This window comes from Scophthalmus maximus, chromosome 2 (assembly GCF_022379125.1).
Source record: "Scophthalmus maximus strain ysfricsl-2021 chromosome 2, ASM2237912v1, whole genome shotgun sequence".
Classification (NCBI taxonomy): Eukaryota; Metazoa; Chordata; class Actinopteri; order Pleuronectiformes; family Scophthalmidae; genus Scophthalmus; species Scophthalmus maximus.
In genome coordinates, this window is record NC_061516.1 from 21,825,001 (window position 1) to 21,849,132 (window position 24,132).

Sequence of the window (24,132 nt, forward strand, 5' to 3'; positions counted from 1 at the left end):
CATTTCCTTGACATCTTTATGCTACAATATCCACTGACACATTACGGACATTACATTGCATCACACGATTCACCGTCCATTACATTGACGTGTCGTAAATTGGCCGCGATTTAGCCGTAAGTGCACTCGGAAGCCAGGCGATCGGACCTTTCCTGGATGGCGGTGATGAAGAGGCAGCTGAGGAGCCTTACCGCGTTTCCACATTTTCAGAGCCGCTGCTAATTACTTTTGTGTAGGTCCGTATAACAGTGTGGGAATGTGCGGATCTTTGGTGTAGGGTAATTAGATCACGGTCCTCCCGACAGCCCCGATTATCATTGCGTACAGGAATGTGGGAATTGCAGTACATCCACCCATCCCTCGCTGCGATACACCCACTCCCTAAGTGCTGCTGCAGAGCCGTACGCTACTTTCACATCTGAACAGATTGGAGCCTTTTCCCACGGTGCCGGGCCCACCCTGCTTAAAAAAACCCCCAATCCCTATAAATTATATCGGAGGACTAAGAAACACCTCGAAAACTGAAAGGACAGAACTCTTTCTGTTTTCGAAGTGTTCCTCCCAGACAACAGATCCGAACCACCGTGAGACCCGGAGCAGGCACTCACTCAGCACCAACACCCTCTGTTTAGCTGGAGACAAACATCTGGTGGCCAGACTCTGCTGCTGTGCAACACCCCGCACCCCCCACCCCCCTCCTCTCTCTTCACCCGCTGTTTTCTCTCTCATTTAATGCCTTCAACTTTTGTCTCTAGCTCTTCCCAAGCCACACCTTGTCTTTCTCACATTCTGCCGTGCATCCCGCAGAGCCCTCATATTATACATTCTGCTACGAGCCAGAGCCACTACTTGTGCCCTTTTCTAAATTGGCAATGAGGGGGAAAAAAACATAGAAGCGATAACAGTGAAAAATACGCGTAGCTTTTTATTGAAAAGCTTTTTTATGTTGACTTTTATCTTCAATCGTATCTGTCATCTCTTTTTTCAGACTGGGAAGAAGAGCAGGTCAGCAGTCCTAACATCCTGAGGCTGATCTACCAGGGACGCTTTCTGCACGGCAACGTAACACTAGGAGGTGAGAAAACACAGAAAGCACCCCCCCCCCCCCCCCCAACCCCCCCCCCGCCCAATCCCACCCCGCCCTCCCCTCTGTGTTCATAGACATACACACTAAGTCATGGCAGTGTGTTGCTGGAAAGTTCTTTGCTGCTCTCATCTTTTTCCTGAGCCAGAGAACAGAGGTACCTCAGTGCTCCGGACAAGCCTGCTTTGACGGAGAGAGGGAGGAGAGAGGAAATCCAGAAAAAGAGGGAGGGGAAAGGAGACTGGTCAGGAAAGGGGCAAGACTGGCAATAGAGAAGACCGCAGGCAGCACAAAGAGGAGACAGAGAGGGACCGGGGGGGTGAATGCCATAAGTGAACAGAAAGGAGGACGTCGTCTTTTGAGGCGGCCCTCTGCACTTCTCCCTGGCTTTTAGGCTCTTCTTTTTTTTGGTCGTCCACTTAACCCAATTTTGATTTGTCTGGAGTTTTGTGCGGTTGATGTCGTTATGGCCGCCCCGAAAACCCTTTACACTCATCCCATTACTGCCGTCTATCTAATGATTCCCTTTATCGTTGGTTTAACGCATCCGCGCGCCGACACAGAATCCTCTTAAAGTCGTGCCAAAGTTCACAGGGGTTTTGAAATGCCGCACACACATGTGAACACACACATCACACAACTGATGAGCCGTTAATAAACCATAAGATCGACTTCAGTTGATTGTTTGATTGATTGATTGTCAAGTTGTACACGTGGGACTAAAATGATCCATCACGTTATCATGTTTTTGTCAGGGTTACAGTCGTAAGTAGCTCATGGCGATCCCGTATGACTGAAATCAATATCACAATATTGACATGGATATATTTTGATATCGGTGTTGCAATATCGCAAACACATTAGTTAAAAAGCAGTGACTTTGTTTCATTGTGCATTTCATGACATCAAACTCTTCTATGTGTAAAATTAAATTTGGCAGTTTTGATTTGGACAACATCCATGACATGATTTAATCATCTTAATATATTTTTGTTTCTCGTTTTCAGCACTGATTCATCCCCCCCAGTGCTGTTTAAATTGAATTTTTTAAATACATTTTTTTGTCATGAGTGATATAGTATTTACACAGTCCCTGCTGTGGGAAAAGGTTCAGAGGTATTGGGGGAGTAAATACATAAATAACTGTTCAAATATTTGATTTGATTTTTTGATGATACTTTTCCTTACCTGCGAATTATTATTGTTATTCTGGAAGAAAATTATTATTAAAGCACTTTCAGCCACAGGTTATTATTTCATGAAGCAGCTTAAATGTATTTTTATAAATTTTTTCTCTCTTTTCTTTTAATTGGTTGCTTCTCTTGACTTTGTATTCTACTATGATACTGATGGCGAATGACTTTGTAAGGACATATTTACTGTAGCGCACTCGAAGATCCTCTAACTCTGTCTGTGTGTGTCCCTCTCTCCTCTCCTGTTAGCCCTCAAACTGCCCTTGGGGAAGACCACAGTGATGCATCTAGTTGCCAGAGAGACTTTGCCTGAGCCAAATTCCCAAGGTAACCAGCTCTCCGTCTCCCTTCCTCCCTTTCAGAGGGCCTTTTCACACACTGTGGACAACTTTAATCGCTCCCAGGCATTATTTATCTCTACACATGGCTTCAGTTTTAGGAACGGCCACTGGTGCAAGTAATTGGCTCCCTTAAATGTATCCCCCAGACACAACACACTGTGTACAACATGTAACTTAAATAAATCATATTAGGTGACGGGTCTCCTTTTAGTGTCAATCAAACTGCACCTAAATAAAGAAAAGAGGATATAGATTTGGGAAGAGACGTTGTGTTTCTGGTACGATCTATGCAGAGTCTTATGCGTTTACCACACATTGGTGTTACTGACAGTAAGTGTTCACCGCTGGTTGAGGCTGATAAGAACCAATCAGGAAGTGAATGTGGGTGAATGCGTCATCGTTTCCAAACGTCTCCGTTTTTGCCCGTCCATGCAACAACACACCACAGGAGAATTTAAAACTACAACGGGGACAGCAGCGTCTCCAAACTTCTCCATTTTAGGCGCTCAACAACTGCGATGTGGACAGCAGGCGTAACCGTAGGAATAGTGGCCATGTATTTCAGAGAAATGTAATAATGTGGATATAGCCTAAGTCCACTTCCACACGTTTTAGTAAATTCATCAGATTTGAAACAAAAATGTTTTTTCAAAGAAATGCCTCGCCATACACAGTATATTTGTTTCGGTGTCTTTGTAGTTTTTTTCTTGTTGTTGACGATGGATGTGTGTGTGTGTGTGTCCTCAGGTCAGAGGAACAGAGAGAAGACCGGGGAGAGTAACTGCTGTGTCATTCTGTAAATTCCCCCCCACCGCTACCCCCCCGTCATCGGTTCTCGCCCACGACGTTCTGGACCCAATGAGCTTGTCCCCGGTCCACAAAGCGGATATACATACACACACACACACGCAGACACACACACACACTCTCTCTCTCTCTCTTTTTTCTTCCCTCTCTCGTACACTCACACATAACATGGAAAGACGGCAGGATCAGCCAGGCTGATCCCGGACCCAGGGTTGGGAGCAGGAAATTGATTGACGATATAGTTGATTCCTTTGTTGTACTTGATTTTTGTCGTCGTAACTGAAATTTTAAGGAAGGAAACTGGATTTGCATGTTCTTTTTTTTTTTTCTTTCTCTTTCTCTTAATGCACACCTTTTAAAGCCTTCTGCCGCACATGCACACACACACACGTACACACACATACACTCACGTACAATAGACGTAGACACATTGTGAAGCCATCCTCAGCAGGTCTGTTAAAAGTCAGTTTCTAACTGACTCCTCATTCTAGATGGTTGTAACAGTGATGCAGTGCCAGAGTTTGTGTCTGTGGCCTTGTTTTCTCATCCAGACCGCTGAGGAGTTTAACCACTACCAAGTTACACACACCTACACACATACACACACACACACACACACACACACACACACACACACACACACACACACACACACAAACAATGACACCCCTGTCTATACATCCAACAATATGTGCTTGTGTGAACTCCTTCATTGCAGGAGATGAAGCTTAGACGTGCCTGATCAGAGAACTCAAACCTGGACACACACACACACACACACACGCGCACACACACACACACACACCTGTGTCCTTTATACTGCCCTCCTCTGCACGTGTCCTTCCAGGTCACACGAGAGAAATGATTCCTTTCAGTCTGCAGAGCGCTGCAGGGAGCGAACACGTCCTTCTCTCTCTCAGTCCTCACATTTTAGCCAAGCAAAAGCCTAAACAAAGCAAACACATAGACAAACAGCCAGTGTTGGTGCGCTTGTTTTTGCGTATTTGTTTCCCCGACATTTTTGCGACTGTGTTTTGACAGTCCGCGCATATTACTGCGCGACCAGTGTTGTGATGGGTAAGATGTCACGTCAGTTGTCCTCCCTCCCCCTCTCCGCTTCGAGGAAAGGCTCTTTGTGCTCCCGTTTTTAACAGTGTTGTGACGGAGCTCTCCGACAGCTGCAGCCCGCGCAGGGAAACGAACTCTCGAGAAGCGAAAAACGGTCCTTACTCGTCTTAATTCGCCCACGACGCTCTCCCTTGATTCTCCCTCCTCTCTGCATTAACAAAGTCCACTTTGCACAACTGAAGCATGTGCTCCTCCGTCAGATTAATGAAAATGTATAAAAAAGTTTTATGGTTTTATTTTATATTTTTCCAATGGAAGTAATGTTCCAAACTAAGGTATCGTGTAGAATATATTTAATATGAATCTTATATAGAACATGATGACTCTAGATCTTGTTGATATACAGTATATTGGTGTTTAGTCTATGATTGTGTGTACGGTTAGCTGCTAGCCAGTTCACAGTCACTCGCTGACGACGTCTTGTGCTTAACAGCAGCAAAAACCTCCCTAATCACTGACCGACTGTTTTTATTTCCTTTCTTCCGTGCTCTTTTCTTTTTTCTTTTTTTTTTCGCTTTGTTTATAATTTAATGTAATCCTTATTTTCTTTGTGTTGTTTTGCTTTAAAAGAATCGCTTTGTAACAGCACTAGGTCTTAAAAAAAACAAGAAACTATTGTTTATATTGATCAGGGTTCAAATCTGTACAGAGATAAATGTTTTCAAACCAATTGTAAATAGCACTAATGCTCCCTCTCCCTCCTCCGAAACTTCAAAATGGAATACATCTGTAAACTAAATAAAGGTTATTGAAGTGCACCGGCTTTTGTCGTGACTCACACACACACACACACACGCGTACTTCAACAGATTTATGAATCAGATGGGTGTTTTTGGTTTTCTTGGTCTTGTGATCACTTCCTTCACTTGACTGGTCAGGCCTCCTTGTCATATTTCTTGTCAGATGTTCCTCCTCTACATTTCTCAGATGGTTTATTGTAGATAAATGTTCAAAGTCAGAAAAAGTTACAATCAGATATTTCACAAAAAAAGCAAACATAAAGGAGAAGAACTTTGACTCTTCTTTCTTTGTTTTTCATCAATCATCTCACGAGCCCTCGCTCACATTTGCCACTTAATAACTCACTGTACATAATAGCGATGACGTTGAAGCTCAGTAAAATGCTGCATCTGTAATTACTTTTGTACATAGCACAGACTCTTGCACTATCTGCTTATTGCACTTCTGGTGAGATGCCAAACCTCATTTCGATACTCTATACTTGTATATGTGTAATGACAATAAAGTTGAATCTCTCATCTCATCTCATTTCTTCTTCAAGTCAAACTTCATTATCAATTCTGCGATATGATACAGAAGAATCGGAATTGCGCTATCTATGACCCAGGTTGCAATAAGTTAAAAATAAAGATAAGTAATATTACAATAAATACATTTCAAATAGTGCAAAAGTAATGATCAAACAGTAAAGAAAACCAACTATTAGGAAACTTAATACATTGAAATGTACAATATAAGGACATGAAGAGCAGACTAATATAATAACTGTAAAAGGCGCTGGTGAAGTGATTAAGTGTTCCTGCGAGTTTTTTTATTCTTCATTGATGGATCAGTATTAACAATCCATAGTAAAACTCCTAGATGGGGGTAGTTTTCCACAAGAGGAGCACTTTTAATTGAAATTGTAACCTTAACCCTAACGCTTGTCATTTTTTTCCAAATTCTAGAAATGCGTGCTGTATAATTTGTATAATCAAAAAACTCATTCTACCTGTCAGATAAGTGCAGTGGGTTAAAAAAAAGAAGAAAAAAAGTTCTGTATTTACTTCCAAAAATGGAGTGGACCTCAAGTAGTGAGTAAGTAGCGTGAAATAAAAAAAACCCCACTCAAGTCAAGTGCAACTCAAATCTGTGCCTGAGCGGCGCGCGAGTCGACGCCCTCCGTCACCACCGAGCTCTGTGTGTGGAGACGTGTTTTCTTGTCACTGGACGGTCGGCGGATTCTCACTCGAGTCGGTTTGTGGATGGGCGCTTGTGATGCCCCTTAAAGTCATCTCAAGGTTGATGATAATTATATAATTATATATACACATAATCAGCAGCAAAGTCTTTTCTTCTTCTTTTTCTTCTTCTTCTTCTTCTTCTTCTTCTTCTTCTTCTTCTTCTTCTTCTTCTTCTTCTCTCTGTGCTGTTCAGGCAATCGTCCGGTTTTCACAACAGCCAGGAGACCACAGTGCGGCAGGCGAGCCAGCGCGGGCCCCACTGTGCAGTTGGGCCTGCTCCGCGTGTTCTCTGCCTCACGCGTAGTTAATGACACACTGAGGGAACACGCTGCCTCGGAGCTGCGGGGACACTTTTGAATTCAGGGTCTTCCACAGCTCAGTGTAACGTGAGCTCCGCTCGACTTCGATTTATTATTTTAATTTTTGAATGAAAAGATGATGGATGTCCTTGTGTTGCCGTCACTGAGCCCCTGTGTGTGACCCCCTCCTTGTCCTCCCTGCAGTCCTGCTGTGTTCACGACACAGTGAGTGCAGTGTGGGGCCAGATATTCAACGTGAATGCAAGTATTCTTCTGCGATTTACGCCCCTTTTATAAAAGAGGCTGTGCACAGGCGGAGAGAGGACTGTGGTCACAGTGGCAGCACCACGGTATTTTCATGTGTGTGACTTGGAGCCGCTCAGTGTCGACGTTGCCTTGGCCTCCGGAACAATAGTCCAGTATCTTTATACATCAAAAAAGTACATGGTGTGGGTCTGCATGAGTAAACATTGTGTTGTTTCATTTAAATATATGCAGTATATGTGACATTTACTACATGTGATTCTGACAAAAAACAACGACAACACTGTCAAATGGACACGACTGGCCTGGTGGGCGTGTGTGTGGCGAACGGCTCTCTCAATGGCGTCCGTTCATTTTGTCGTGTTTGGACGGGTTATACCGAGAACAATATAGTTATGGCGTGGAAAAAAATCCATCAAGCCAAACAGCAAGACATGATTTCCCTTGCTCAGTGTGTGGCCCATCAGAGACTGAGGTAAGGTTTGAGGATGTCGCCACCTTCTGGCGAATCCCCTGTATGGCATCATCATCACGGCATCTTATCTAATTGGATTTTTTTCTCTCTCTAAATGCCTCAGTGTAATATATAAATGTGTTTCATAAGCTCATTGTCATTTTGTCACGTATGTTTGTTATAGGTTTTGTTTTTGAAGTCTTGCCGTGTTTGCTTCTTTTTGTAACTGCAGTTTACTTCCTTTTCTCATTGGGTAAGAGTGGTACAGTCTTTCATAATCTCTTTCGTCACAGCTTTATATTCACATCATGTTTTCAGTCCCATCGCTGCACTGCAAACATTTATTTAACTTTTTTTCTTCAGAGGCATTGAGGAACCTTAAAACAAGCCTACATATGAATCATCTTCATGTTTTGTTCTCTCTCTCTCTTTTTTAAATTTGATCATGGTTTTTCTAAGTGGTTTTTTTTTTACCCTTAATTTAACATATTTAGACTGAAATTGATAAAAAAATAAATATAGAATACAGTGAATGGGAAGAAGAGCAGTTAAAATAAAAGTTTTTTAGAACATCAGTGTCATTGAAAGACACAATAAAACATGTTTCCATGGTGACAATCAGGGACGCCTGACGACCAGGGAGGTGGATCGATCACTGTGACCCTCTTGAAACACGTATAAAATCAATATAGACAGAAATTACAAAACATGTCATCTAAACTGTGGAACAGGGGAATTTCTATTTGCAAAAGCAAGAGATGTCTTTCACTGTTGAAGAGCAACGGGTTAGGTTTCCTTGAAATAACAATTTAACAAACAAATCTTGCCGATCATGTTTTTACCTGCTCCATTTGTCTTATTTCCTCTAGAGATTGCACTAACGCTGCTTTTCTTTTTAAGGGCATAGTGTGAGTTTAAACATACAATATAGAAAAACCCACCACCAGTGAAATATAATTTTGCTACATGTAATTATTGGCAGGGTCAAATAAAAGTATCCGACGCGTTTCCTCTGTCTCGGCAGGCAAATCTTTCATCTTTGGCCACTTAAACACTTCACAACCGGGTGTAATGAGAGTTTTGAAAATGGCATAGATGCTTAAAAAAGGCACAGGCCTCCGGATTTCAGCTAAATACCTCATGTACAATTATATTTCCCTTTAAAGTTAATGACCACCGCAGCTCTGAGGGCCCCGTGCCAAGATACATTTCACATAAATGCAAAGCGCCGTTCCGCAATGTGTCACCATTTAATTCAACGTAGAAGTTACCTGGGGATAAAAGGGTGTGAGCTGCCCTTGTTCTGGGAAAGTAAAGGATTATTTTCTGTATTCCACTTTCAGATAATAAACTATTTGCAGCTTAAATCAAACAACAGAAAAGTCCCACACAGAGCGAGATGGTGCAAGACAAATCCCATGCGGTGGAAACTTCGACAAAAGTACTTGAGCAATAATAAGCTGCGACAACGGTGTGACAAATATTTGTGTGTGTCTGTGTGTGAAAGGTGAGGGGCGGCGCACAAGCGCCCTCAGGACCGATTAGTCAGGTTTGAAAACGAGGAGAACAACATCTCTCCATCTCCCTGGGGGTCGGAGCGTCTCTTGTTGAGAGACAGTGTCACTGTGGTTTGACTCCCGCGGGGACAGACCTGTTTGTCACGGAGGAGGAGAAGATCAGGGTTGACTTCAGGATCCACAGTGATCATTTCAAGGCTTGTGGAAAATGTGAATGCAAGAGATGGAAAAATCAATCTCAAGGAAATGTAATGTGCCAACAACATCGAATACCACTAATACTTCTATTATTACATCATCTATTAGTATCATCACTACCACTACTGCTGCCGCTTTTACTACTACTACTACTACTACTACTATTACTACTACTACTACTACTACTATTACTACTACTACTACTACTATTACTACTACTACTACTACTACTACTACTACTACTACTACTACTACTATGTGTTTGACTACAGCAACTGATATTGCAAAAATACTTGAATCACTACTAGATGCATCACAACTCCTAATATTCATAATGCATCTAAAGCTAGTAACATTAATACACTTGTCACAACAACAACCCCCCCCCCCCCCCCACACACACACAGACACATGAAAATGAATCAACCGGAATTTTAAAACCTTTAATAATAATTTATTAAATAAAAATGCAAGATCGATGAGTATAGATTGTCAACTTATTCACATGACATCTTGTAAAAGATAATCAGTTGATTTAGACGCATTGATGAAAAAGAGAAAATGATTCTCCGTCCCTCTGCAGTTGCAGGTTTCTTGAACATGGTCTGAAACATCTTAATGTTGTCAGATGAACGGGTGGCTGATTCCCTCAAGAGGCTAATTTGTGAGCGTTTTTTCCTTCCTTTTTGCAGAACATGGAGAATTACAATTAACTGTTCCCCACAGGCCTGCGGCAGTTGATGCATCCTGTCCTTTTTGTCCTCTTGGTTATTTATTTACAGCGGACGCGTGTCTCTGTGGGGAGAGTCTTGACACCGGTAATATACCCAGGGGGCAAATTTCATTAGTTTGGCAACAGGTCCTTCATAGTGAATCCCAATACTCCACGTCAAAGGCTTCAGTAGTCTCTGGAGACGGTTCTGATGCTTGCTTTAGTCGCAGCTAATGGAATTAATAAGAAATATGAATACCACAGGAGATTAGTGAGAACGTTCGCCGGGTCGGTGTAAAGTTCGTCTTTCTCCTGCTTTCATGTGGCCAGTAGGTAGAGAGCAAGCAGTTGCTATCCAGTTATTTCATTAGTGGATAACAAACAAAAATGATTATGTTGGAGTTGATTTGCCACTTCAGTAAAAATAGATTTACAGCTTTGAATAATATTATTTTTTTTTAAAAACTCAAAATTCCTTCAGCAAATAAAAGAGAAAAATAAAAAATGTAAGTCTAAAAAATATTTTTGCATCACGTTTAAAGCAGATTAGTCTACACACGCACACACACACACACACACGCACAAACAAACACACGCACACACACACACACACACACACACACACACACACACACACACACACACACACACACACACACACACACACACACACCTGTCGTTGTTCATCTTGAAATGAAGTTGGAAACCAAGTTCGCGTTCTGATGTGACCCTGAACTTGTACGGTGAAACTAAGAACGGCCTCACAGGAAGTCATGATTGTATATTGTTGTCTACATATTTAGCAATTTCTCCTATATTCTGTCCACTGTGCTGCTGTAACAACCAAATTCCCCCATTGTGGGACGAATAAAGGAATATCTTATCTTATCTTATCTTATCTTATAAACATTATGTCTTTACTTTGTCTTCAGCCATTCCTACAACCCATAACCATACGTCTTTAGGCCTGTGCACTTAACTCAAAGGAGTAATCATACAGTAGGCATGGTGCTGCCGGAGCGCACAGGAACAACGCTCAGACACGTTTTACACTGACACTAACATGTGTGTCACACAAGAGAGCCAATGAAAACAAATTGGAAAGAAAAGGAGTAGAGCACAAGGGTAGATAAATAGTTATTCAGTGTAAATTAATACTAATTACTGGCTTTTGACCTACTGAAAATATTTCTATAACACACAAAAAACATTGTTGACAGAGATAAGCTTCGTTTAAAAAAACCAATAATTCTGTATACGCATCAGCAGTGCCAGATGTAGTTCTTATCATGCCTCTGGTAAAACTACAATTGTGATCAAGAGCCCCCGTAAGCCCTCTTGGCTTACAGGGGCTCCTGGAATATTAAATATCCTGGAATATGGAATATCCTGAAATATTTAAAGTTGAATCCAAAATCTATATGGTACCAAGACAGATTTTAATGTGGTTGGGAAACAGTCTATTTTCTTAATGACATGGGTTAGAAGACAAAAAATAGAAGAAAAGAAGAGGAAGCTGACCTCTGACCTCACAGCTGCCTGGGGGGGGATTTGATTCCATTCCTGGATTTGAACCATGATTTCTTTCAGAATTGATTTCTGAATTAAAAACAGATTTTTTGACTGGTCAAATACAAAAGGTGGCACATGTTTTTAAGGGCTCTCGTGTGTCCAAATATATAAATATATACATATATATATTGTCCCCTGAGATACAGGATGAAATATAAATGGAAGTAAAGATGAAAGGTAAAGAAAAAACAGTAAAAGTGTGAGAAAGTGCCTTTGTGACAACATTGAAATTTGAGTGTAATTTGCGAGACAACAGCGTAAAAATCACAGCTGATGGACACAATTCAGCTGAGATGTGACACCTGGAGGCTAAAATACACACGTGTATTTCCCCACTCAGATTTACTGCAGAGCTGTCATCTTATGATTCAGGTGACAGACAGCCTGTCAGTCAACACGGGGAGCGAGTTGTCCCACGCGTCTTGCTATCAGGCTGCAGGATGGACTCCTCTGAAGCAGTGCTGGAGAGGAGGACTATCCATCACGGATGACCCGGACCAGCCTCTCCACCTCACACTGGACAGACGGCGGAGCTCCTTCTCCAACAGACTGATTCAGCCTCGCTGTCACAAGGAGCGTCTGGCTGACAGACAGACTCTGGACTCTGTTTTAGGCCAAACATCGAACATAAATGCCGGCACATTTGCACCTTCATGTTCCCATGTTCCTCTGCACACTACTGGCAACTGATTGTGCTACTGCACTATTTCCACTGTTAATATTTCATGTAAATTCTTTAAATTTATTATTCTTACTCTCTATATTTTTTGCAATTCGCATATTTCGCATATGTATTTGTGTAGATATTGTATATATTTTTAATGTGTGCTGTGTTAAAACGTTAAAAGTCCCTATCTCTCTCTCTATCTATCTATCTATCTCTCTCTCTCTATCTATCTATCTATCTATCTATCTATCTATCTATTTATCTATCTATCTATCTGTCTGTCTATCTATCCATCGATCTATCTATCTATCTATCTATCTATCTGTCTATCTATCTATCTATCTATCTATCTATCTATCTATCTATCTATCTATCTATCTATCTATCTATCTATTTATCTATCTATCTATCTGTCTATCTATCTATCCATCGATCTATCTATCTATCTATCTATCTATCTATCTATCTATCTATCTATCTATCTATCTGTCTATCTATCTATCTATCTATCTATCTATCTATCTATCTATCTATCTATCTATCTATCTATCTATCTGTCTGTCTATCTATCTATCTATCCATCTATCTATATATATTTATCCATCCATCTATCTATCATCTATCTGTCTATCTATCTATCTATCTATCTATCTATCTATCTATCCATCTATCTATCTGTCTGTCTATCTATCTATCCATCTATCTATCTATCTATCTATCTATCTATCTATCTATCTATCTATCTATCTATCTATCCATCCATCTATCTATCCGCGCCATGGTAAGTTTAAACTGTTTCCAACTAACTGTTTTCCAACTAACCTGACCTAATCCCCTCAGCTCTCTCTCTCCCGACTGTACCGTGCAGTTTGGGACACATTGTTTACCCGGCTGCTCTGGATGTGTCCTCGTGCTGCGGGAGCAGAGTCGACAAACAGCTCATTAACGGCCTCATTAGGACGAGTTGTGACACCTCTCAGCGAGGGAATAGCGTGACGTTCACCCGTGACTCTCCTCTTCCCCTCGAGGACTGCAAAAAGCAAACAATGAGAGAGAAGTGCTCAGGGGACATGTGAAGTATGTAGCAGCGGGGAAGAGAAAAGAAAAGAAAAAAGCCTGAGACCTCTGAATTTATTGGCATACAATATATATTACATAGTAAGAAGGATTACGTACTTGCCTAGCATCAAAGTTCTCCCAGCAGAATCGTATCCGCAGGAGGCCGAGTGGACGCCCTGGACAAGGTCGCCAGTCCACCACAGATCTGACATATACCGTCCAGACAAACGTCCTTTCACGCCCACGTTCACTGGTGCAGGGAAAATATAGATGCTGTCCTGGTCGTACGTTGGGATTCAGTCCATGAAAATCACCCATATATCATATCATATCATATCATATATATATATATATATATATATATATATATATATATATATATAAACATAATTGGGCCACACTGTTTCATTGGGTGACATGTTCCCCTGGAGCTTGGCCACTGTAGCTTATTTTAATTCAACCCCACATGATCTGTATTTATGTCACAAACTGTCACTAACACTTCAAATGTGCGCTGAATGAATTAGGGAATTAATCTGCAGCAAATTCATGTGTCACTAAGATGATGGGAGAAGGACACGCTTGCCTTTTTCATGTTTTTGCTTCTAATAAGGGAACTGTAATGAACTTATGGGATAATAACATGCATTTGTGTGTGTGCAGTGTCAAGGCTGTGAACGGGTCTGACAACCTTTTAGATCGCCTTTTTTTTTTTTACGATTAACAGCTGCCTCCCCTAAACTATATTTATTGTACATCTCGAATTACCTGTATAAAAAGTTGTACATGAGAATCTTAAATTTGCACGAATGCAAAATAATAATTGCGCTGTCATTTTTGTCTTTGATGCATCTGATATACCCAGGGGATCAGACGAGGACCCTGAAGCAGTTAAAAGCTTCTTCGTCAAACCGGAGCGCGTGCGCGAGAGAGAGGAGCTCACTCCTCACATCCGCGTGACGGAGCACAGAACCCCGCAGCAGCCGTTCCCTGTGTCGAATCCTTGTGCGTTGGCGGACGTTCCACAATGGAACTTTTCAACTCTGCTCTGGGGAAAAACATCACCTTTGTCCGCCCTGCGTATTTCATAATCAGCGGCTTCATCGCAGTGCCCAATGTCAAGTATTACTATGTCTTTCTGTTCTTTGTATATTTTGTTTCGGTGCTGGGGAACGCGTCCGTGATGGCCGTGATACGCCTGGATCGCAAGCTGTGGACGCCCAGATACGTGGCGGTTTTCAACCTGGCCCTGGTGGACCTGTTGGGCAGCTCTGCCCTGGTGCCGAAGGTCCTCCACATGTTCCTGTTTGACCACCGCCACATCCCCTACAACGACTGCCTGACGTTCCTTTTCTTCTGCTACGTGTTTCTGTCAATGCAGGCTCTCAACCTGGTCGCGCTCTCCTACGACAGACTCATCGCCATCATCTTCCCGCTGCACTATCAAGTGAGGGTGACTCGCCGGCTCATGTCGTCCTTGATCGGTTCGTTCTGGCTCTTTGCCGCTGCCGGGACGCTCACCGCCGTCGGCCTCCTCACCAGACTTTCCTTCTGTCGCTCCGTGGTCGTCAACAGCTACTTCTGTGACCACGGCCAGATGTATAGGCTGGCCTGCAACGACAACACACCCAATGTGGTCGTAGGTCATTTGTTACCACTTGCTGTTCTTTGGCTGCCGCTGAGCTTCATCCTGTTGACTTACGTGTGCATTGGCTTCACTTTGACCAAAGTGGCCACAGTTCAAGAACGAGCGAAGGCCTTCAAAACCTGCATGGCTCATCTGTCTCTGGTGGCCATCTACTTCCTCCCGATATTGATCACATTCTCCTCGAGAGTTTCTCCAAACGCCAGGATCATCAACCTGTCCCTGACCTCTGTCTTACCTCCCATGTTGAACCCAATCATCTACGTTCTGCAGACGCAAGAAATCAAACAATCCGTGACGTCTCTGCTGAGAATCAGAAAGCGATCCCAAGTGACAGTGAAGAAGGTGATGGTGAAATGACCGCCGCTGTTTGTTGTGTGCTGTGTGTTTGGGCCCCTATGTTAAATGCAGTAGAATTTGGTGGAATAAAATCAATCACGCACCAGATAAGGAGCAAACTAAATACTTAAACAACAATGCGCAAATGTTTTGACATGAATTTATTCCAAATTATAATTATTAACCTCAAAATCAAGTTACATTTTAAAAAGAACGAGTGAACTGAATGCATTTGAAGAGGAATGATTTTTTTTTTTATTAGATTAGAAGTGGGCATTCTCACACCGGGAATCGAACCTGGGTGAGAACCAGGAATCCTAACCGCTAGACCATACGGGACTTTATCTTACTGTCATCTTTGTGAACCATCTACAGGAAGTGCAGATTCCGCAGGGCTCAGCTTCTCTTTTTCTGATCCTACTCTTTGCAGGAACTGTAATATTTTCTAAGAGGAACAAAGCAAATGTATCCGGAGTAACTCTTTTACTCTCATCATCATCTTCAATCACAGTCAATTTTGGGCAATTTTTTTTTTTGCCAGTCTCAAGGTTCTGTGTGTAGCAAAGCTCCTGTCAGTGATGGACAATGACCCCCACCGCACGCAGGACACTGTCTCTGCACTGAACAGCTCCGTCAGCGACCGGCTCCTTCGCCCTACGTGTGTGAAGGAGCGGTACCGCAGGTCCTTCCTTCACACACACTGCACAACCAGCACTGCTCTCAATAGGACTCACACAAACACACACAGGACTCAACCACTGTAAAATAACTCACCGATACACTTGCAATAACTTACTGTGCAATATTTATACTTTATATTTTTTAATATTCCATGTGCAACTATATGCTACTGCTTTTAATATAGTATTGATATACCTTTGGTGATTTTTTATTTCATGTTATTGTTTTGTTAAATTTTGTACATACTAACCCTTTTTTGTGAATTTCTTATATATTCTTCTGTCCACTTTGCTGCTGTAATGCCCGAATTTCCCCATTGTGGGACGAATAAAGGTCTATCTTATCTTATCTTATCATATCTTACCTTTTTCTGTATGTAACTGCAGCATGATGCATATCACCACGCCTGTCTGGTAGGCAGCTTTGAAGATAAATCATTTTTTTTACTCTTCGTCCAAAATCATGTACCCGGTTTTCTGTCTCTCCTTCATCATCTCTATCAAATAAATAGAGAATATATATATATATATATATATATATATATATATATATATATATATATATATATATATATATATATATATATATATACTATATATATGGTATAAATGGTTATGGTATAAAATGTGCAAGAGGCAGCACATTGATAATAATACTGAGCACAGAGAAGAGAGTCAAACACAGAGGACCGGGAGTTACTGTGGTCGGTGGTGAAAGTCCTTTTCAGAGGTTGGACTTTAATTCGGTGGAATTCCTGTCTCGGTGACGGACAGGTTGCCTCGGCAGCGTGTCGAATCTCAGCTGAAAAAGAAGGAGAACCAGGACGGTAAGGTTCGCTGCAGCAGCGGACAGAAGTAGTGTACATGTGACGTGACAGGAATCCTCTGAACACACGGGCTGATCTGACGGATTTTAATTTTTTTCCCCTTAACCTGAACTTCAGATTATTCGGAACATGACAATTATGCCACAGGGGGGGCAAAGTGCATATTTACAAAGTCCAACTCATTTTCGACCTTCAAACCACTGGGGATTTGCCTTTGTACTGGGCCACAGGTGTTGAGCAGAGAGCCGGCAGGGCCCGGCCTGTCGCCTCACTGCTCATCTTGTGACACTGTCAGACCCTGATGAAGACCCAAGAGGTGGATGTGCTTGTTTACCCACGTGCTTGAGGAATGAACAACACCAACAGCCACCGCCCTTCCGCCCAGCGCTGCCAGGCGAGTTGAAAGGACCTCGTCTGATGATGAGTGGCTTGCGTAAGACGGACTGGGGGGGGGGGGGACGGACGTGGAACTTATTTGACGGGAAGGCAGCGGAGCGCTGGTCATTCGGTCGCCGCCTCTGTCAAAGGAGATAGAGCTCAGCAGCGAGAGAGAGAGAGAGAGAGAGAGGAGGAGAGAACCTCCATCCGCGCAGGGCGACACAGGAGGGGACACGTCCCTGCGTCGGTGGGCTCTCTGCGGACCGTTTGCACAATGGGCTTGTTCAACTCGGCCCTGGGGAAGAACATCACTTTTGTGCACCCTGCATATTTCATAATCAGCGGGCTCTCTGGCATCCCGAATGTAAAGCATTACTATGTCTTCCTCTTCTTTGTGTACATAGTCTCCGTGCTGGGAAACGCGGCCGTGATGGCCGTGATATGCTTGGATCACAATCTGAAAACGCCGAAGTACATCGCGGTGTTCAACCTGGCCTTCGTGGACCTGTTCGGTAACACGGCCCTGGTGCCGAAGGTCCTCGACATCTTCCTGTTCAACCACCACCACGTCCCGTTCAACGACTGCCTCACCTTCCTCTTCTTCTGCTACACCAGCCTCTGCATGCAGTCGTTCAATCTGGTCGCGCTCTCCTACGACAGACTCATCGCCATCATTTTCCCGCTGCACTATCAAGTGAGGGTGACGCACAGGTTCATGCTGTACATGATCGGCTCTTTCTGGGCCTTTGCCGTGACCGCCGTGCTCATCGCCGTCGGCCTCATCACCAGACTCTCCTTCTGCGGGTCCGTGGTGGTCAACAGCTACTTCTGTGACCACGGCCAGATATACCGGCTTTCGTGCAACGACCACTTCCCCAATTACGTCCTCAGCTGTCTGTACCCGGTTCTCATCTTCTGGCTGCCGCTCGCTTTCATCCTGTTAACTTACCTCTACATCGGCTGCACTCTGGCTAAAGTGGCCACGGTCCAACAGGGACTCAAGGCCTTCAAGACCTGCATAGGTCACCTGTCGTTGGTGGCGGTCTACTTCATCCCACTGTTAATCACGTTCACCTTGATGGAAAACATACATGCGAATGCCAGGATCATCAACCTGTCCCTGACCTCCGTCTTCCCCCCCATGCTGAACCCAATCGTCTACGTGCTGCAGACGCAAGAAATCAAGGAGTCTTTGAAACGGTTATTTAAAATCAGAGGTAAATCCAAAAGAATAACGGCAATGTGACCATTTATAGTTGGTGCTGTGCCTCTGAGTGTTTGGTTCGCTGTAGATTGAGTAATTGAGCATGACACGTTTGAAGAAGAGTAACATTATCATAACCAATGTTAACATGTGGTAGATATTTTGAATGTTTTCTTTTATTTTTTGACCTCAATAAACCCTTTTTTTTACAGATGTCGGCATAAAAAAACTCCTATGTATGAGACCAAGACTATTTCTGTGTTTGATGAAAGCTGCATCTGAGAAGCGGTTTCAAAGGAAAACAGTTTATAATGTTTTCATTGGGATGATTAAAGATGAAATCCAGATGCAATGTGTTTATCTGGATGTTTATTTTCATTTTTTTAATGAAAAATCAAAACCATAAAATGAAGATGCATTTTTTTTTATTATTTCTGTAATCAGTGATTATTTGACTTTTCCCTTCCCCCCTCTTATTTTTTAAATTACAGATGTTTTTTCTTCTTCTCTGCAGCATAAACCAGTGGATTTTCTGCATCATGAAAACATTTTCATTTTGAAATGTTTATTTTGTAATATATATATATATATATATATATATACAATAAAAGGAGAGTTTATACAGCAGTGCCGAATGCTATGAAAAGTCAGGGGATGACCCTTACAGTGGTTATATATATATATATATATATATATATATATGCTCACAGATTCTCTATTGGTCACTGACTCTTTCTCTTTATGCCACTTTTATAGTCTGTAATTTTTCTTTTAAAGTTCAAGTTGTCATTGCCATGAAAATAAAAAATATAGCTGCTCATTGTGGGATTTGTTGGGTTTTGCCTGTAATATTGTAATATTGACCTCACTATGTAAAGTACCTTGAGACAATGTATGTTGTGATTTAGCGCTATACAAATAAAATTGAATTGAATTGAACTGAATGAAATGGCCAGATATATTTGTTGTCTCCTCCTTCTCCAACTCTATACGTGAAATATGGATGTAAAAGATGCGTTACAGGTGAGAGTGTTGCCTCTGTACATTTATATATGTATATAAATATATATGTACTACATCAAAGTATAGATCGTTGCATTTGTCCCATGTAGATGTATTGACCATTTGGAAGTCTTGTCGACGGGACCTTTCATCATAAATGATCTTATTACACACTGTTTTCCTAAAGGTTAAGAATGAGTTTCTTTGCTCTGAAGACGTAACCAGCCTGAGGTCCAGTGGCATGATGATATAAGATTTGATGGACAGTTTCACACAGTGTGTCACTAAACTGTACAATGAGAGTCTCCCAAGGATTTTTCTTTGCTTGAGCAGGGTTCGTTTTTAAAGATTTTCTCTATAACAACCCTTATTAAGTCCTAAATCAGTCTTAATAGAACATTGTCATTGCTTTTAATGCTATTTTATTGCTTTACATTTTTTTTTATACCTCTTAGACACCAGACAACCTTACTATGGCTCACAGACGACTTGTCATCTATCGTCTTGTGTGGCTTGATGATGTTGTCAATACTCTTGACGTGGAGAGGCTTAGAAATAGTGGAATTGACCAGGTGAACTTATTTGATGCTGTCTGGCAACCTTTTATTAAATATTTGGAGAAATAGAATATAATGCCATATATTGATACCTGCTATGAGCGTAATTTGGGATCATCTGTTTTACTTTTGGCTGCTGTGTTTAACTGAGGGTGAGTGGTTCTTTTTATTTTATAAACAAACAAAAATGGAGACAGTTACTATGATACTGCATTTGTGCTGTAAGTTGAGCACGCTGTTGAATATAAATTATAAAAAATAAAATAAAAGTATTTATTTATTTATTTTATATACGTGTATGTATGTATGTATGTATGTATGCGCATATACATTCATACATACATACATACCATAGACTCGTCAGTGTTTGACTTTCAGCCTGACAAATGCGATGCAACCTGCATGGATTTCTGTTTTTATTAATTTATTTTTGTGTAATATTAATTTTTTTTTAAATATGAATTTTTAACGTTACTTTTCCACTGTAGCCTGACTCAGATTTCCCTCAGACAGTGATCTGCCATTAAGGTTGATTTGATTCATCCAGTCTGAAATCACGTTCGGAAAATATCAAAATATTTTGTGTAATATTAATTTTATATACAGTATATATATATATATATATCTATCTTATGTTAAGGTATTTTAAATTTTTAAAATTTTATTCCCCCCTACAAATCTTAAAATAAGAACGGTTTCTGTATTAGTTTTGTATATTTACCAACTATCCATATGTCACATTTTTTGTACCCACTATTAATTCTCATATTTATATTCTTGCTATGCGCATATTGACTCTACTCTCAGTAAAAAAATGTTCAAACACAAATGTTTTTATTATGTGTCATCTGTCTTTGTTTGTATCTGTGTGTGAAACTTTTTTATTTAATTTGCTGCCATCTTGATATCTTGTTTCACAATGGGACCTTTCTGGTAAAAGAAAGGATAAATAAAATTTTAAAAATCAGATCTTTAAAGAAAACATTTCATCGTTCCTCAGCGTATCCGAACATGCTTGATGAGTGAACCTTAATGGCAGATCACTGTCTGAGGGAAATCTGATTCAGGCTAAAGTGGAGATGTAACGTTGAAAATTCATATTACACACAAAAAAAAATCATACTACACAAAAAATAAAAATAAAAAACAGAAATCCATGCAGGTTGCATCACATTTGTCAGGCTGACAGTCAAACCCTGACGAGTCTGTGGTTCTGCGAGTGTTGCACCATCTAGTGCTTTGTGAATGTAGTCTACCGCTTCAGGATGAGGTCACGTTTCTCTTTCCTCGTCTCGTTTATCTGCAAGCCAAACAACGATCCCCCAATTTTCACAGACTTTAAATTTCAATCACACCCTTTGTTTTCAAAGAGTTCACAAAAAAAACGAAATTTTCTTAAAATAATCCTTTTGATTTCTTTTCGACATGGCTAATTCTGGCTTATCATGCAACGTGGTCCTGTTCCTCTACTCAATCTGTACGGTCAATATATATATATATCATAACTTAGTGGATTGCATCAGCGCATTGATCACAGAACCTACGAGACAGTTGCACACTGAAGTGAATCAGAGTCCGATCCATGAACACGTGACACCTTCTGCCCCGCGGGGCTGAAGAGCTCAACTATACATGTCAGTCCTCTCACAGACAGCTCCCTTCAGTGCACTGCACGCTTACTGCACGTACAGTCCAAGGTGAGTCCGTCGTGCCGCGGTTCCTGTCGAGCAGCCGCGTGCTCCTTCATTATCTGCCCTCTGACTTTCTCTCCTCGCATCTAGGGGGAAGGCGGCGTTCACCATGGGCCCAGAGGAGAAAGCCGCCGCCGCGTTCAACGGCACCTTCGTGCGCCCTGCGAACTTCTATCTCAGTGGGTTTTCCAGCGTCCCCCATGCGAAGTATTACTACGTCTTCCTGTGCTTCGTCTACGTCATCACTGTTCTGGGGAACGGCGTCCTGCTCGCCGCCATCTGCCTGGTGCGGTCTCTCCATACGCCCAAATACATGATTGTGTTCAACCTGGCCCTGACCGACCTGTGTGGCAGCACCGCGCTCGTCCCGCAGGTCCTGGACACGTTTCTGTTCGAGCGCAGATCGGTCGTGTACGAGGCCTGCTTGAGTGACATGTTCTTTGTGCTGCTCTTCTTTTCCGTGCAGTCGTGGACACTTGTCACGATGGCCTACGACCGATTCGTGGCGATCTGCTTCCCCCTGCGGTACCACAGGGTTGTGACGAAGCCGGCCGTCGCCGCACTGCTGCTGTTCCTGTGGGCTTTTTTACTGAGCTTCATCGCGACTTCTGTCGGCCTCGTCGACCGCCTCTCCTTCTGTGGCTCCGTGGCGGTGCAAAGCTTTTTCTGCGATCACGGCCCTGTGTATCGCCTGGCCTGCAATGACACGTCCATAAATAACATAATAGCGTACATTGGCTTCGTCATAGCAATCTGCCTCCCCCTGATATTGATAGTGCTCACGTACGTCTGCATTTCCGTTGCCCTGAGCAGGATTGCGTCCGCAGACGAGCGGCTCAAAGCACTGAGAACTTGTACTTCTCACCTGATCATCGTGGCCATTTTCTTCCTGCCGACTCTGGGCAACAACATAGCCGCAGTGGTCTCCTACATCCACCCCAACGCCAGGATCATCAACTCCTCTCTGGCACAAACCATACCGCAGTTGCTCAATCCCATCGTGTACTCGTTGAAGTCCGAGGAAGTGCTGGTCTCCATCAGGAAACTTTACAAGAGAAACAGGCTCGGCAACATCGCCTCGTCCAAAATCTGAGTGCGTCACAGTTGCATAATTCGGTGTTTTACTGCGGTAAAAGACAGCCTAGCCAGCAACTGCAAAATATATTAAAAGGTTAGAAAGTAAAATGGAAGAGCTTAGAAAGAGATCACTGCACAGCTCTGGAAATTGTACACGACATGTCTCATACAGAGACATGAAGTATGGTTGAATCAACTTGAATTTAGAACACACTGGTCAATAAACCATCAGATTTTTCAACAACAATCGATGATATTTTTCAAGTGCTGGTCTCAGCGAACGTTGCCGTCATTTTCTTGGGAACAGAGTTCACAATCAGAGCAACTCTGAAAACTAGAGAGGCTCAAGTTCTGTACATGCAACTGATTTGTAACTGCTTCATCTTCATGATATCAGAATGAAAGCTTGTCGACTGTGTCATGTGCATATATATATTTATATATATATATAAATATAAATATATATATGTTTGATGTATATGTGTGAGCACTTCATCTCTAACCAGGGCATCTGACAGCAGTGAGAATATACGGGATCTTACACTATCAGTTTTCTTATTGCTTGATTTTAAGACATATTTGTGCAAAACATATTTCCCAGTAGTGATAACAATCTGTAATTTTTTTTTAAAAACTACAGTAGAAGACCATGTGCTGCTGTCACAGAGTGACTGCCACTCACGGTGCAGTTTGCACTATGCACATAAACCCACTAGAGGGCAGTCACTCATCATAATACCTCTGTAATCTCTGTGTCCAGCATTGCAGTTAGATGAAAGTGTAGTGTCATAATAATCATTATCATATGAGGTTATAAGAGTACAGGAAAAATTGATGTGATAGATATTATCATATATTAACTATCTACCGTTGTACATCTTGTGACACTGTTCTCAAAAACATGTAAAATATGTAACTGTAAATATGCTTGGCTATGTGTACGGCATATAAATATATATTCCAATACCATATCAATTCAACTTTTAAAATGTTTTGATTTGACCTATACTGTACAGCAGACAGTCAAAACTCAGGAAAACGTATATTCATAGTGTTTGTTATTGTTATTGCATAGTATTTTTATTTCATCTTATTTTACTTGTTTCTTTTTCATTATTACATCTCCGCTGTGCTGTTACACTCATATGCTGCTGTGTCAAATTTGAATTTCCCCTGCGGGGCATCAATAAAAGGTACATCTTATCTCATCTTATAGGAATATGGTGATTTGTACCATGTTAAAAATATGGTAATTTCTTTTCGATTTTCCACACCTGACATCAAATTACACAAAATAAGTGTAAACAGAAAACTCTGTTAACGTTCGTCTGCTCATTTCATTTTCAGAGGGACGTGAAGACCCGTGGAACCATTTTCCTTAACAGGCTCTTCAACAATCATGCATTCAAAAGTCTAATAGCAGTGCACGTATGTAACGTGTATATGAGATATCTTTTTGCCATAAAGTAAATG

General features: G+C 41.8%; 4 protein-coding genes across 5 annotated transcripts in view; all 4 read left to right on the top strand.

Moving 5' to 3' along the window:
- Nucleotides 1–5,311, top strand: part of ubl3a (ubiquitin-like 3a) — a 32,427-nt gene extending 27,116 nt beyond the window's left edge. For both annotated transcript variants that reach the window (XM_035624799.2, XM_035624800.2), the window contains exons 3-5: nucleotides 989–1,075; nucleotides 2,527–2,604; nucleotides 3,366–5,311. In XM_035624799.2, the coding sequence (XP_035480692.1) occupies nucleotides 989–1,075; nucleotides 2,527–2,604; nucleotides 3,366–3,418 (218 nt within the window). In that variant the 3' untranslated portion in view covers nucleotides 3,419–5,311. The remainder of the gene's footprint in view (nucleotides 1–988; nucleotides 1,076–2,526; nucleotides 2,605–3,365) is intronic.
- Nucleotides 5,312–14,286: 8,975 nt separating this feature from the next.
- On the top strand, nucleotides 14,287–16,115 carry LOC118300419 (olfactory receptor 3A1-like). The gene has a single exon (XM_035624795.2). The coding sequence runs from the start codon at nucleotides 14,287–14,289 to the stop codon at nucleotides 15,262–15,264; it is 978 nt and encodes a 325-aa protein (XP_035480688.2). The 3' UTR covers nucleotides 15,265–16,115.
- Nucleotides 16,116–17,402: 1,287 nt separating this feature from the next.
- On the top strand, nucleotides 17,403–18,826 carry LOC118300420 (olfactory receptor 1361-like). The gene has a single exon (XM_035624796.2). The coding sequence runs from the start codon at nucleotides 17,403–17,405 to the stop codon at nucleotides 18,372–18,374; it is 972 nt and encodes a 323-aa protein (XP_035480689.1). The 3' UTR covers nucleotides 18,375–18,826.
- Nucleotides 18,827–21,324: 2,498 nt separating this feature from the next.
- On the top strand, nucleotides 21,325–23,013 carry LOC118300417 (olfactory receptor 1M1-like). Its single transcript, XM_047330614.1, has one exon. It carries the CDS (start codon nucleotides 21,692–21,694, stop codon nucleotides 22,673–22,675), a length of 984 nt encoding a protein of 327 aa, XP_047186570.1. The 5' UTR covers nucleotides 21,325–21,691; the 3' UTR covers nucleotides 22,676–23,013.
- The last annotated feature ends 1,119 nt before the right edge of the window (nucleotides 23,014–24,132 follow it).

Excerpts from the sequence above, each read along its gene's own strand:
- LOC118300419 (XM_035624795.2), top strand. The coding sequence starts at position 14,287 with ATGGAACTTTTCAACTCTGCTCTGGGGAAAAACATCACCTTTGTCCGC.
- LOC118300420 (XM_035624796.2), top strand. The coding sequence starts at position 17,403 with ATGGGCTTGTTCAACTCGGCCCTGGGGAAGAACATCACTTTTGTGCAC.
- LOC118300417 (XM_047330614.1), top strand. The coding sequence starts at position 21,692 with ATGGGCCCAGAGGAGAAAGCCGCCGCCGCGTTCAACGGCACCTTCGTG.